Raw genomic sequence first — 16,182 nt, 5'->3', positions numbered from 1 at the left:
ACTGGGTTACGGTTCTCTGGGTAAAACTTCTCCAGACTCTTCTATATTGCAAGAGCGCCCCCTGTGGCCAGCAAGAAAACGCTCTTAGACAACAACAGCAGCAGCTGCTGCAGACAATAACTCAGGAATATTCATGCAGGTGGTTGTAAGACCTTTGCACTGTAGCTTAAACTTCATTCTTGTTTGTTTTTGACCTATATAAGTGTGTGTGTGTGTGGGTGTAGGTGTGCATCTGTGTGTGAGCATGGTTTCCTCTCTGCTCGCTGGTAGAGATAAAAATCAGATGAGGCCTGAACTAAAATAAACACGTTAACTTATCTTGCAATGCAAGTAAATTCATGTTGCACCATTTATATTCTCCTGCAGAACATCAATACAGTGCAGTAAAAATATATATTTTTTTGCTTTTTTATCATGCTTATATTTTTCCATTATCAAACAAACCTTAATAACAGACAAAAATAACCTGAGTAAATATAAAAAGCACTTTTTAAATAATTATTTTATTTATTAAAAGAAAAAAAAAACTCAAATCTAAACCAATCTAGCCCTGTGTGAAGAAGTGTTTGCCCCTACATTTAATATCTTGGTTGTTTCACTCTTGGCGACAACAGCTGCAGTCAAGCTTTACTGATAACTGAAAACGAGTCTTTCTCATCTCTTTTGTAAAGTTTATAAAGTTTGTTTGATAATCTGAAAAACTTTAAGCATGACAAAAATGCAAAAACAAAAAAAAATCTGTAACATTTTTTTCACTTTTTCATATTTGAATTATTTAATTGTGAACATTTTTAAATATTTTTTATTTTACCCTCAGCCTTTCAGGAGAGCTTTTCCTATTTTTTCTGAATGAAGGCCAACTTTTATATTTATGTATCATAACTGTTTATTAATTATTACAAATTAATACTTAATAATTACAACAATATTTATTGATGCAAAGGTTTATTAATTATTAAAGACACTACTTAATAATTACAACAATAAATATTGATGCAAATGTATATTAATTATATTTAATAATAATGTATTTTTATTACAAAACAAGACAAATTAAGTAAAAAAAATGAAGTAATTGTAATTAGGTATGCAGAAATTGAGTAAAGTTTACTAAAAGAAAGGATTGACTGAAGTTCAGTTCATTTATTTACTCTATGTAAGTTAGAGTGTAAGTTACTTAAATTTATCTGAAATTAAATTTACTTAAATTTAAAGTAAATTTTATGCATCATTTTTCCAGTGTATATGTATAGTATATGTATATGTACAGTATATGTATAGTGTGTATAGTGTACTGTATAGTGTGGTTGGATGGACTCAGTGTATTTGTTTCTTGTTGTTTTTTCAGATCGTCATGCTGAACTCTCTCTCAGATCTGCACGGCTACATCGACAAGGCTCAGCTGACCTGTGAGCTGGGGGGCAGTCTGCAGTACTGTCACAGTCAGTGGATTCACCATCGCACAGTGAGTACAGAGCCCCCACCACACGACTCAACTTCACCTGCTCACTCTGTAGATCAGATTATTCACTCTCACATGCTAAAGTCTGGACTGAAGTTTTCAAATCACTTCTTTTCTTGATTTTCTGGAGCTGATCATTTATTCAATTTTTTTGTATAACTTTTTTTATAACTATTTTTATTTTTTTTTTAATAAATAACAACTTTACAATAAGGGTACAATAATTACCAGTACTGAAAACAGAAAGTCTCAATTAATTATCAGCGGTGTCAATCGAATTTGCGATTAATTGCTCTTGTTTTTCTTAAGACGCAAGTTTTTAGTGGATATTTAAATGTAAATAAAAGAATGAATGTAAGAAATGTAAAATGCAATTATATTTATATTAGTGGTGTCTAAAATTTAAATGCTAGTATATACTTGTATGTTTGAGGGGAGATAAAGCCGTAATGTGGGGCACTGGAATAAAGAATGCATGATAAATCGGATAGAGGAAACTTTTTTTTTTACTTTATTATAAACATCTCAGCTTGGTTTGTAAGGATTTCTTAATTACAACACAATTAGCGTATATTAGAGTATAAAAGAGCGTTTTCACACCTGTAGTTGTGAAAGTTTCTATGATCTGGATCAGTTGATGAGTTTGTTTATTTGGAGCGTTTTTTTCTCCCTCTGTTTGGTTTGATTTGGTTTCACACGGGCATAAAAACCTAAACGCACCAAAAATGTGCACCAATAAACCATGTCAACTAATTTCAATAATAATAGTAATAATAATTAGCTGAGATATTACTTAACCATACCCATATTGTAAAGTATAAAAATGATTCTATTTAATTATATGTACTTGTCAATAAAGTACAGTTAGCATCTAACCAGAAATGCAAAGTAGTGAACATTTTCCAGCAGGACTTGGCACACTGCCCACACTGCCAAAAGTACCAATTTGTCTTATATAATAGTCTAATTTTCTGAGATGCTGATTTTTGATATTGATATTGTGATACTTTATTTTTATATATTATTTTATATAATTAAAAAAATGAAATCGTATTCACCCCCAACCTTTCAGTCATTTAAGTTAGGATTTTACTAAAATGTAGATGTTTGGTAAAAAAAAAAAAAAAAAAAAAAAAAAAAAAAATATATATATATATATATATATATATATAAAATCACTTAGTAAAAACAATTACAAACCAGCTATATTTATTAGTGATTCTTAAAAAAAACTTTTCTACTATTTTAACAAAATTACCTACTCCATCTTTAGTTTCAGCAAGTAAATAATGAAATGTGTTTTGCATGACCTTTGAAGTTGTATATACAGGATTTGATAACTTATTTACTAACTTATGAATTATTTATTATTTATTAACTAATAAAATGAAAAAAACTTGTTATTTTGTGTGTAATTTTCTACAATTTAGTGTCATTGTTCATTGCATTGTCATAACCTAGTTATGACAGAAACACAGAGGGGGTATATATATATATATATGTCTTGTTAACTAGGCTATTGAAAACTTTGCGGTGACGGTGAAAAGCACAGCGCAGATGCTGCAGAAGTTTGGAACAGATTTGGCAGAAACTGAACTCCCCAATGACGTGCAGTGCACCAAAGATCTGCTGACGTCTCACACAGAGAAACACGATAAACTCAAGGTACGCAGAACCACAAACACTGTTCTCCAGTCAGAATACAGTATTAATGAATTACAGGTCATCTAGGCTCACTGTTAATGAAAAAAATAATCATAAAGTGTTTTAAATGAAATATGCAGGGTTTATGATCTACAACATAATCTGTGCTCTGCTTTGTTTCAGGATGAACTAAAGTTAGCATTGAAACAAGGAAGCACTCTGTTGTCTTGCATCAAAGACCTGGCCAATAAAACCGAAAACCACAAGCTGAACCCAGATGAAACGGAAAATCAGACCACTGTTGAAAGGTTAGTTGGACCTCAGTTTTCTTTACTGTTGGTAAAAATAAATAAAAAATGCTGTGTTACAGTTTTCTGATTGCTTATAAAGCTTCTGTATCACTGGCTCTTTTTTATTTATTATTTAATATATCTTTATATATTTTAGTATGAGTATGAGTAGTTCGTTTTTTACATTGTGAAGAAATCAGAAAAATTATTTAAATACATACCAGATTTTTTTGCACTATACAGCGCACCTAAAATCCTTTTATTTTCCCAAAAATTTTCATTTTCCTTTATAATCCGGTGCTCTTTATGTATGAATTCTACCAGTCTGGTATTAAGGAGCAGTAACGCCACTCTGCTGAAGTACAGCACCGAGACTGGAGCAGTATTATTAGCATTACCCACTAACTGTGATATGATCGATATTTCCTCATTTAGAGAGGTATTATAGGCCTGTAGCCTGGTCCTAACCCCGGCTAGCACTGCTGCAGCGATTAGCAGCTAATGCTAATGCTCCAGCCTTAGTGATGGAGAAATTCGGAAATCTAAGCTTACTGTAAAAAAACAGAAGCTTCTGTTTTTCTGCTTCTGTTTTTTTACTCACCCAAATAAACAGATTTCAGGAGAGAAATATGTGTAGATTAACATCCAGCCCTCGGTTGACTTTAAAAGAAAGTAATTTTTTTATTGCAGTTTTGTTTACTTAGCTTAGCTTTACTTAGCTTCACTTTAACTTGGTTAGCTTACCCCCAACACCACCACCCAGTGGCGAGACCTGCTGAATTACAAGTTCTTTATAGTGTCTCTTATAATACGCTTTATAAAAAAATGCACCTTATGTATAAAAATAGACCAGGAAATAGATGTTCGTTGGTAAGGCACGTTATAATCCGGTGCGCCTTATAGTACGAAAAGCACAGTATTTTTTTTTTTTTATTGTGATTATATATTAGGAGGATTAACAGCACTAAGCTGAGTTTAAACTGTAGACACCACAACCCTTCCTCTCACCTAAAAAAAAAAAAAAAGCGTTTTTACATTTAAACTTTAAGTTTCTCTGTATTGAACCATTCATCCATAATTAGTTTTTCTTACTATATTTCCACATTTCTTTTATGACAAACAAAAATAAGTGACGAGATGCCATGAAATCCATCATTGTTCAACAAGAGCACAAGATCTGTGCAACAAACCATTAGAGCCGTCTGTTAAACCCTGGGATTAGTTAAATCAACTATGTGGAGTCTACTTAAGAAGTAAGAATGCACTGGTGAGCTCAGTGATCGCAGAGGGACTGGTAGGCCGAGGGAGACCTCAGACCTCGTTTCTACTGATGGCAGAAAAATCCTCACTAATCTTCAGATAAATCCACAATTGTCTGTCTGACAGAGTGGAAACAGCCTTCAGGAGGAGGGCGTGTATTTGGCAGAGACTCCTGTTTGCAGAATCCTACGAGAAAAGAAATACAGACCCAATAATGCAAGATACAAACCCCATAAACTACTAAGTAAAAGTGCCTTTAGAATGGAAAAAAGTGTATTGTTGACAAATTAGACTAAGATCAGAATGATCTTAGGGGACCATTGAGAGCATCCTGAGCAGCTGCATCACTGCCTGGTTTGGGACCTGCACCGTCTCTGACCGCAAGACCCTCCAGCGTATTGTGAGGACAGCTGAGAGGATCATTGGCGTCTCTCTCCCCTCCATCACGGACATCTACACCACCCGCAGCATCCGCAAAGCAACCAGCATTGTGAATGACCCCACCCATCCCTCACACAAACTGTTCTCCCTCCTGCCTTCGGGAAGAAGGTACCGCAGCATCCGGTCCAGCACGACCAGATTCTGCAACAGCCTCTACCCCCAAGCCATCAGACTCCTCAACTGCAGAGACTGAACTGATGGTTTTTCTGTACATGCACACACACTCTTACCCCACTTACCCCAGAAAATGGAAAGCACTAAAAACCCTACTACCTCACTGGACTCTATTGCACACTGTGTAATAGAGGCAATTACTACCTCACTGGTCTTTTTTGCACACTGCATAATTTGCACACTGTCTTGTTATTTATTATTCTTTGTCTGTATTGTGTTGTATTGTCTGTCTGCACTTTTGTACTGTTGCACTATTGTTCTGTCTACACTGTGTTTATGTGCACCATGGTCCCTGGAGGAACGTTGTTTCGTTTCACTGTTTCGTTGTTTCGTTTCGCCCACCTGTTGATTTGTAGCTCCGCCCCATGGTCCCAGGTGTTTCTTGTTTCCTGTTCCTTTCTGTTTGTATAGATAGTCCCCTTGTACCTGTTTTCCCCTGTCTGTGGTTTTACGTTTACTGTCAGTCAGTTTTGTGTTTCAGTGTTTTCTATGTTATCTGTGTTTCTTTTTTTATAGTTATTTTTTTATTAAACTGAACAAGCATCAAATAACTTTTTTTTTCTCACTGATTCTTCAACATTGTTTTGAAGAATCTTCTAATATTGACTGAAATCCATGAGACTCTTACCTTTAACAAGATTCCCAGTACCTGCACTGGTCCCACAGCCCCACATCAGCCCCACCACCAAATTTTACTGTGAGGAGCAGTAAAGTGTTTATCTTTAAATGCTGTGTTCTTTTTCCTCCAAATAACTCAATTTTAGTTTCATCAGAACCTTATTCCAAAATGAAGCTGGCTTATCTAAATGTGCTTTAGCTTTATCATACCTGAAGCGACTCTGTTTGTGGCGTGTGCACAGAAAAGGCCCAGAAAAGGCATTTCTCTCCCTTACAGCCTCTCCTTGTGCAAAACGCGCTGAATAGTGAATAGTGAATAGTGAACGATGCACTGTGACTCCATCTGCAGCAAGATGATGTTGTAGGTCTTTAGAGCTGATGTGTGGGTTGACTATGACTGTTCTCACCATCCTTCTCCTCTGCTTATCTGAGATTTTTCTTGTTCTGCCACTTCAGGCCTTTACTAGAACACATTTATGCACCTGCCTAATTTAGTTTAAATAATTATTGCTCACTTTCTGTAAATCCTATAAACTTCATTTCACTTCTCAAATATCACTGTGTTCATCTGATATATATATATGATATATTTAACTAAAATTGCTGATCTAAAGATGATTAATAAAGGAAAATCATAAAAATGATTAAGGGTGCCCAAACTTTTTCATAGGTTTAAAGTCTAACATTTGAACCTTTTTATCTGGTAACTTTTATTAGGCTTCGCAATCCCACACTTTCTTCAAGGTACAACTAATTTCTTTGCTGATTACCGAATGTTAATGTCAAATATGTTAAAGTGTAGGTGTCTAAATGTATCAATTTTAAAAATGTGTAACACACGCACAGCATCCGTTGATGATTATTAATGATTAGTAACTGCATTGTTTTTTTTTTTGTGTGAACCATTTAGTGTTTATCTCGGCTGATTGTGCGAGATCTCGCAGCTGTAAGTGTGACAGGGTCGGGCAGCATTCTGTGCTTAACAGCTTTGTTTTTTACTAACAGAAGAAGCAGACATTTGATCTTAGCAATGTGTGAATATTTTCTTAATGGCCACAGTAGAACTGTAGGTTATAGTCCCAAAGATATGCTGGAAGTTTGCTGACAAAATTACTTTTATCAACTGCAACCAAAGGGTACAAAGCTTGTCGCTGGGGCTGTACCTTATATTGAGGTACAAAAAAGTACCTTTCAGTGAAAGTATTTTTTTGTACCCATGGTTTTTGTGCCAGTAAAGATTATAACAATTATAAACATTATCATCAACTAAATATGGCTCAATAACTTGATGATGCAAAATTGTCTGGCTTTCAAATAAAAATGTGCAATTTAAATATATACTGTTTATTAGTACAGTGATACAGATTACTGAATGTACCTTTGGGCTGGTTAAATGGTACACATTTGTACTTATTGCTGTTAGAAATTACTTTGTACTTCAGAGGGAACAAATCTGACCCTGTGAAGACCAAATATCGTACCTCGTTTTTTTTAGAGTGTAAAGCATGCACTGTTTAAGAATGTTCTGTTGTAAAACTGTAGAGTAGAAGAAAGCAGTCCATCGTGGCATGCCCTATACCAGTGGTATTTAATTAAAATTCAGTATGGTCCGGTTATAGTCCAGTATGGTCGCCAATGTTAACTAGTGTTATGATTTCATATATATATATATATATATATATATATATATATGAAACATCTGACCCGTGAGGTTGTTTGAACTATGATGAAAAAATATATAATAATAATAAAATGCCTCTCTGAACAGACTTTTTGTGCATTCCTTCCCTGTCTTTCTCTCTTGCGCTCGGCGTGTCTTCAGTTTCCGCCCGTTCTCAGGCTCCCTCTCTCTTTATAAAGGCGTTTTTTCCCGGCCTCATCTCAATCAGTGATGCTATAGTTACTTTGAAAAAGTAATCAGATTACTGATTACTGATTACTCCTTTAAAAATAACTTAGTTACTTTATGGATTACTTGATTTTAAAAAGTAACTAAGTTACTGTACAAGTTACTTTATTAGTTACTTTCAGCAGCTGCAGACACCACCTCCCGCCGCCTTAACATAAACATTATAACCAGTTTGGCCAATACTGCCTTTATTGGAAAATGCATTTTTAACAGCAACAGTGTATCTCTAGACATTTAAAGTTGAACTATTTCCTGAAAAAATAAGTGTTTTTATAAAAATAAAAGACAATTTCTCTTGAATTAACTTAACATAAATTTTTTTAAAATAAAAAATAAAATATGGTCTTTCTTGATTTCACTTAACATAAATACTTGTTTTTATAAAAATATATAAAATAAAGAAAGTCTTTTTTGACCTGACATATTTAACACTGTAAAACTGAACATTGAACCTGTTGTTCTCTGCAGGGCAGGGAGTGGTTTTATAAAACAGAACCGTGTATATGGTCTAGGCCAGGGATCACATATATGCAGACCGCGGTCCGGGGCCGGACCCAGACGTTGTCCAGTGCGGACCCAAACCAGTAAACTACTGAAAAGGATTTAATTCTGACACTGTTCATTTAAAGCTTCAGAACTTTTCTTATCTTTACGATATACGCACTCTGCGGCACAGTAAACTCGCAGACCAATCACGCGTGGTGTAAAGTCTTTAAATGCTCTCCTCTGCCAATCAGATCTGTGCAGACCGCTGCCCTGGCTAGTGAATCGGGACGCGGCCGAAAAAAAAAACGCCTTTATAAAGAGATAGGGAGCCCGAGAACTGGGGGAAAAACGAGAATGAGTGGAAACTAAAGACACGCCGAGCGCGAGAGAGAGAGAGAGACAGGGGAGTGCGGTGAGTAAACCAGTGGTTGTACCTCATTAACAGAAGTGAGACGCGTGTGATTGGGGGAGAGCGGAGGGGGGATGGGGAATGGAGCGGTGTGTGTGTGTGTGTGTGTGTGTGTGTGTGAGTGAGGTGGAGAGAGAGAGAGAGAGAGAGTAACGCACAGTGACTTGGATAAGTAACTTTAATCTGATTACTGGATTGGAAAAAGTAACGTGTTACTGACATCACTGGTCCCAATTCACTAGCTGGGGCAGCTGTCTGCACAGATCTGATTGGCACACGTGACTGGTCTGCGCGTTTACTGCGCCGCAAAACACACAGACTGCAGCGAAGCGATGCGTTTTTCACGTCGGCTCCCACTCTTTTCTATGGAGAACGGAGGCAGAGAACAGAGAACTTTTCAACTTAATGCAAATGAGAAGCGAGTTTCGAGTTTCAGCGCCACGCGGACTGGGTTTCGGCACCACACACACTACAGGCTAAACTACAGAGTGAAAAAACGGAGGTGATTTCGGAGGTATTTCAGGTCTTTTTGTGCTTTAAGAAACCTCTTTGTTAGATAAAAGAGACCACGCCACGCAGATAAACGACCACGCCCCAAAGCGGCGAGAGAAAGGCGGAGAAAGCGATTGGGAGCGATGCCATGTCGCTGCAGTGTGAACAAGAAAAGTTACTGCGCTTTAAATGAACTCTGTCAAAATTAAATCCTTCTCTGTAGTTCAGACAAACCAAGTCTCCCTGAAGCTGCGGGAGTCTCCCGCATTTCGGTAGCGGCTCCCTGATGCCCGCGAGTCACATATAATCTCCCGGAATTCAGAACGAGTGCCCCAAACGCGCACACAGGCCACAGACTTTTTTTCTCTAATCGCGTTTGGGAAGGAGAGAGACAAAACAGAGAGGGTTCTGATTGGCCTGTTCTCTGCAAAGAGTCTGTGAGACAGCCAATCAGTTTTTAGTGTGGGCGGGCAGTGTTTTCCCCCCCTCCCGGACGGGATTTGTTCAGTGAGTGAGAGAAAGCAGATCATGGCGGAGGCAATATTAATAATTATTGTAAGATGATATGAAATGTGTTTGATGTTGTGCAATTTTTTGTGATATTGTAACTGTCAAATTTTGTTAAATAAAGGCTTTAAAAAAAAAAAAAAAAGCAGAGGTAGGGCCTTCCAAAAAGAAAAAAGATAAAACTAATTTCACCTCTGAATACTCTAAATTTAATAAAAAAAAAAAGTAAAATTAATCAATATAAAAGTAAAGTTTCGTTATCATTTGGTGTGTGTGCAAGTTTTTTTTATTTTGTTTTTTTGACGGGGGCGTGGGGGGGATGGATGTGGTAGGGTAACCTCCCTGAAATCAACTTTTGCAACTTGGGATGTCTGGTAGTTTATCGGTCTGGGTCCGGACCTCGACCGCGGTCCACCTATTAGTGACCCCTGCCCTATACAGTGGTTTGGGCAGCCCTGATAATTTTCATGATTTTCCTTTACAAATCATTAGTTGTTCAGATCAGCAATTTCAGTTAAATACAGTATATCATATAGCAGACGAACAGACGAATATTTGAGAAGTGAAATGAAGTTTATACGAAAATATTTACAGAAAGTGTGCATTAATTCTTTGATCTAAATTAAGCAGGTGAATAAATGTAGGCACCCACTAACTATTGGAACACAAAATGTGTTTGGTAAAACTTCTCATTGACCCTTGACCTACATTCACACAGGTGAATCCAATTATGAGAAAGAGATAAAGCACCAATTACAATTGTTTCTCATCTCTGCATCTTCCCTGAAGAGCGGCAACATGGGATCCTCAGAATAAAACTCTCGAATGACCTGAAAACAAAGACTATTCAACACCATGTTTTTTAGGAAAAATATACTGTGCATCTATCTCAGAAAATTAGAATACACTGTGTTTTATTATCAAGTCTAAAGTCAGTGCAGTTTTGTTTTCCCACAAAATCTTACAGCACTTCATATCTTACAGCTTCCCTCTGCTACTGACAACTTTTATCGATATGCAGATTTCATTTTCCAGCAGGACTTGGCACCCCGCCCACACTGCCAAAAGTACTGATTGGTCTTATATAATATTATAATTTTCTGAGACACTAATTTTTGGGTTTTTATTGGCTGTAAGCCATAATCAATAAGCATCAACGATACAAGAAATAAACAATTAAAATAGATCACTCTGTGTGTAATACATATACATATAATATATGAGTTTCACATTTTGAACTGAATTACTGAAATAAAGTAACTTTTCAATGATATTCTAATTATGTCCTGAGGTCTTATACAGATTTTCTTTAATACATTTTTCATTAATAGCTTAAATATTTCAGGAAATAACCATATAATGTTGTTGTTTTTTGTGTGAAGGTTGCTGGCTCAGTTGGATGAGACTGAAAATGCTTTTGAACAGTTCTGGTCCAAACATCATCTAAAGTTAGAGCAGTGTTTGCAGCTCAGGCACTTCGAGCAGGACTTTAGAGAGGTATGGTAATGTCTGTTCATATACATATATATTTTTTACTGTATCATCCTTAACCCTTGTGTGGTGTTCATATTTTTGTTACTCGTTTACTTTGTTACTTGCATTTAATTCAGCAAAATTAAGCAATTTTACATTAAAATGCTTTACACATGCTCGCTTCACCTAAATTGCAAGCAATATAAACAGCTTACATGGTTAATATTTGCCCTTTACCTTTCTTATGTTACATTTCTTTCAAAAAGTGCTACTCTTTTTTTATTAGTTTTTTAATAAAATGTAAAAGAAAATGAATTAAACTCAAGATATGAGTAGAACATTTGTTTAGTTTCTAATTTACAAATGAAGCAATGTTTATTAGCCCTTGGCCAAACATACTGTATGTAATATAAATGTGTAGGGTACAGTACAGTGTGTTTATCGAAAATGTGTTTTGATATATGTTTTTCACAAAAAATGAGCCAATGCCAATGAGTTTGAGTTAGAAAAATATTTTTTTAGTATCATTTGATGAAAAATGAAAACGGGTCCCACAGATACTACTATTTTTCTGTACCATTGTAAAATCCTTTACATACATACCGTGTTTCTTTGTGTGTGTGTGTGTGTGTGTGTGTGTAGGTAAAAGTGTCGTTGGACTGTCTGATGGAGGATTTGCTGAAGCTCACAGACATCGGGGACTGTGTTAGTCGTGTGGTTCAGCTGCTGAAAGAACTGAAGAGTCTAGAGGACAGCGCTCAGGTTTGACTGATCATCATTTTGCTGGAGATATACAGGGGTTGGACAATGAAACTGAAACACCTGGTTTTAGAGCACAATAATTGATTGTGGTGACGGACAGTTCTGGTGGAAACAGGAGAGTTGAGGTGCACATTGAATTCTGCCGTGATTTGATCAACCGTGGTTTTATGTTTTTGAATACAATCCGGGTTAGCACCCGAACATCCCTTTCAGACAGCTTCCTCTTACAGCGTCCACAGTTAATCCTGTTGGATGTGGTTGGTGCTTCTTGGTGGTATGCTGACATTACCCTGGATACCGTGGCTCTTGATGCACCACAAAGACTTGCTGTCTTGGTCACAGTTGCTACAGAAGGCGTGCACCAACAATTTGTCCTCTTTTGAACTCTGGTATGTCACCCATAATGTTGTGTTCATTGCAATATTTTGAGCAGAACTGTGCTCTTACCCTGCTAATTGAACCTTCACACTCTGCTCTTACTGGTGCAATGTGCAATTAATGAAGATTGGCCACCAGGCTGCTCCAATTTAGCCATGAAACCTCCCACACTAAAATGATGACAGGTGTTTCAGTTTCATTGTCCAACCCCTCTACCTGCTGTTTGTTCATTTGTTAGTGTAGACAAAATGCTTCCACTAGATCAGCCAATCAGCTTGCTTGTTGTGACGAGAGCAGAGGAGGGTTAGCATGCTAGTGGAGGATCCCTCCCTTAATGTGGAGATCAGCGCAACCGCAGTAGCCAGAAAACTTTCGTGACTTCTTGTATTAAATTTTTAATGGTGTAATTCCTACATTACTTTTTTTTAGCAATGTTTCTTTTTTTGTATTTTGCACTTCTGAGGTGGTTAACTTTGTCATAAAAAATACAGTGACAAAGTAAAAGAAAACAACAAAAAAACAAATCTGATCTATTTGATTTAGGACTCAGGAACAAAGGGCTCTGAGTGGTACTGCATACTGCATATGTACATGTACAAGGATTGAAATTGCGATACCCTCCTTATCAAAGTTACAGCGAAAAAAAAACATAAAGCGATAGTTGACTAAAGTAAAGCTAAATAAAAATATAAATAATAAAATGAGATCACAGACATATATGAGACAAAAGACACAGGACAATATTGCAATATAAGAGTGAGAGCGTACCAGTTAGGTATGATGGGGATTTAACCCTTGTGTGGTGTTCATATTTTTGTTACTCGTTTACTTTGTTACTTGTATTTAATTCAGCAAAATTAAGCAATTCTACATTAAAATGCTTTACACATGCTCGCTTCACCTAAATTGCAAGCAATATAAACAGCTTACATGGTTAATATTTGCCCTTTACCTTTCTTATGTTACATTTCTTTCAAAAAGTGCTACTCTTTTTTTATTAGTTTTTTAATAAAATGTAAAAGAAAATGAATTAAACTCAAGATATGAGTAGAAAATTTGTTTAGTTTCAAATTTACAAATCAAGCAATGTTTATTAGCCCTTGGCCAAACATGCTGTATGTAATATAAATGTGTAGGGGGGGGGGGGGGGGGGGTGTACAGTGTGTGTTTATGGAAAATGTGTTTTGATTTATGTTTTTCACAAAAAATGAGCCAATGCCAATGAGTTTGAGTTAGAAAAAAATATTTTTTTTGTATCATTTGGGTTAAGAGGGAATTACAGCACCAAGATAAACAGAACCCACATGAACAATAGTGGAAATATAGAGGAGTAAAGCCTAAGGCTGGTAAAATGAACCAGTGCATACAGTTTTTTTAATGGTCACAGTTGTAGAGGGAAGTAAAACGGGTATGACAGTACAAGTGTGAGATATATTGAGGGAAAAAAATAAATAAAAAAAAAGGAACTCCGAAATAAAAATTTCAACCAAAAGTTAAAACATACAACAGATAGATTTGAAGATGAAAAAAAAAAAAAAAAAAACCTGATTTTTATCCTTCTGTTATTTTGAAATGGTTTGTATTTTAACAACAAATTCTGCCACCCCACAAGCTCAGAACACAAACAATCCAATTTACAAGTTACGCCATAAAATATTTCCAGCGTATTAAAAGTTAAATAGTTGTAGGGCAATAAGTTATTTTGCAAAACTGAATCGATTTTTAAAAACACAATATTGATTTTTAATAATAATAATAATAATAATAATAATAACAATAATAGTTTACATGTAAAGATTGGTGTCAGACAGCGGTTCATTAAGTGCTGTGTTTAAATGCTGCCCACTAGATAACAAGGTTGTTCTCTTTTATTAGATCCCACTGATCTGATTAGATAAAAAGTAGACGTTTTCCTTATTTAGGGTTTTATAAATATGATGCTGATGTTTTTTTATACTATGACAATTTTCCTAATATTTGATTTAAATAATCACAAAATATCAATTATCTCTTGCAATTAGTATTGCAAAATATCTACTGCACAAATCTATCAAAGTGACTAATATAAGAAACAGACCTGTTGCACACCCTGTGTAAGGCGTGTTACCATGCTCGTTGCTATCTTACACCACGTTCACAGTCTATTTTTATATCTTAGAAAACGCTGGGGTTTCTGGCATGTTTTTATAGCGGCTGGTGCTCCACTGACTGATTAAAACCCTGACAACAGCCAACAGTCAACAGTCAGCCTCACAATTTTATCTTAATCATGCAGGAGCGCCCTTAGCGTGTGTACACCACCGCTCTTTACACAAACAAATAAATGCACTGCAGGGTGCAAATCCAGATGCAAATTTACCTAAAAAAAAAACAAAACAAAAAAACAATGAGCTGCTGGTGTATCTTCACAGTGTGATCAGGTGAGCAGGTCAGTATCTGTCTCTACTGAGACAAACAAAAGCACTGCACTGCACGAACGCGCCAAAGTCAGAGCTCACCTGACTCTTAAAGGGAATTAGTACATGGCTTTTTATGTTTTGAGCCACACAAGGTATATTTTTATTGCAGCCTTACGATACCAAAGACCAAAGGAAGTTAGCAACAGTTAAACATTTACATCAGTCACCTCATTTTTAAATAGAGTTTCATGTGTGAAATTCATTTCTTAGTATAACTACAGCTGTTCTGTGAAGACCTCAGAAGTTTTTTTTAGAGAAGATTCGTGATCAAAGAGCATCATAAAAACCAAGGAACACACATCAGACAGGTCAGAAATTAAGTTGAAAAGTGGAGTTTAGTAGAAGTGTAAAGCAAAGTTGGGTTATAAAAAAATATTCCAAGCTGTGAACATCTCACGGGGCACTGTTTAATGGAAGGAATACGGCAAAACAGCAAACCTACAAAGACATGTCCATCCACCATGATCACTCTGGAGAAACTGCAGAGATCCACAGCTCAGATTCGATAAACTCTTAAAAAAGAAAGAAAGAAAGAAGGACTTAGAAAATCCATGTAGGGAATACATCAAACCTTGTTCAGATGAGACCAAATTTCTAAATGATACAAAAAAGAGCTAATACCATACAATACCATCACCCTGAACACACCATCCCCACTGTGACACAAAAAAAAAACACACAAGGTGTATTTTTTACCAAAGACACACCGACACGCCCTAAATCAAGCTATTCAATCTGCAATTGACCTATAGCTATAGATTGCTAAAATAGGACCCAGGGAATGAATTGCATTGCAGTCCAGTGTTGTCCCGGTAGCCCAAAGCTAGCATAATGCTAATAATGAATCTATAAATATCAGTTTCATGTAATTAATGCTCAGTTTGTGCTCGTTTGTTCAGGAGTCTTTGGAGAAGGCGCAGCTGCATGCCCTGCACGGAGACCAGCTCATCCAGAGCAACCACTACGCTGTGGATTCCATCCGGCCCAAATGCGTGGAGCTGCGACGCATTTGTGACGACTTCAGCAACGAGTCCAAGAAGAAATACGACATCCTGTCCAAATCACTGGAGATCCATACAGGCATGGACAAGGTCAGCAGAAACATTCACAACCTCTCAGACACATTAAACTATAACTAAACACTGCAGCCTTCATTACACTTTAAATAACGGTCAGATGATTAATGATTAATGAATCTTTTGTCATTGAGAAGTGTAAATGTGTGTGTTTATATTTTAATCAAGTCTTATTTGTGGTTAAACTGTGGAGTAGATGGGTATATATGAAGGAGAAGCATATCTTTATTCCAAACATTTTGAAGGGCAATGTGTACTGTTAAAAGTTTGCTGTGAATGTTTGTTTAGTCTAGTTGTGTTTCACTGGAATATCCTTTCCATTGTAAAAGAAAAGTGCATTTA

General features: G+C 36.2%; 2 protein-coding genes across 12 annotated transcripts in view; one reads left to right on the top strand and one right to left on the bottom strand.

The window, feature by feature from the left end:
• The window catches only part of mcf2l2 (MCF.2 cell line derived transforming sequence-like 2), a 177,962-nt gene that overhangs the window by 63,169 nt on the left and 98,611 nt on the right, over nucleotides 1-16,182 (top strand). For all 11 annotated transcript variants that reach the window (XM_049465736.1, XM_049465741.1, XM_049465742.1 and 8 more), the window contains exons 6-11: nucleotides 1,349-1,465; nucleotides 2,978-3,127; nucleotides 3,290-3,414; nucleotides 11,075-11,189; nucleotides 11,808-11,927; nucleotides 15,664-15,855. In XM_049465736.1, the coding sequence (XP_049321693.1) occupies nucleotides 1,349-1,465; nucleotides 2,978-3,127; nucleotides 3,290-3,414; nucleotides 11,075-11,189; nucleotides 11,808-11,927; nucleotides 15,664-15,855 (819 nt within the window). The remainder of the gene's footprint in view (nucleotides 1-1,348; nucleotides 1,466-2,977; nucleotides 3,128-3,289; nucleotides 3,415-11,074; nucleotides 11,190-11,807; nucleotides 11,928-15,663; nucleotides 15,856-16,182) is intronic.
• Nucleotides 1-16,182, bottom strand: part of ncbp2 (nuclear cap binding protein subunit 2) — a 231,614-nt gene that overhangs the window by 122,770 nt on the left and 92,662 nt on the right. The window lies entirely within an intron of this gene.

This window comes from Astyanax mexicanus, chromosome 16 (assembly GCF_023375975.1).
Source record: "Astyanax mexicanus isolate ESR-SI-001 chromosome 16, AstMex3_surface, whole genome shotgun sequence".
NCBI classification, from domain to species: Eukaryota; Metazoa; Chordata; class Actinopteri; order Characiformes; family Acestrorhamphidae; genus Astyanax; species Astyanax mexicanus.
The sequence above is the reverse complement of the archived record's forward strand: the minus strand, read 5'-3'. Positions and strand labels throughout refer to the sequence as shown.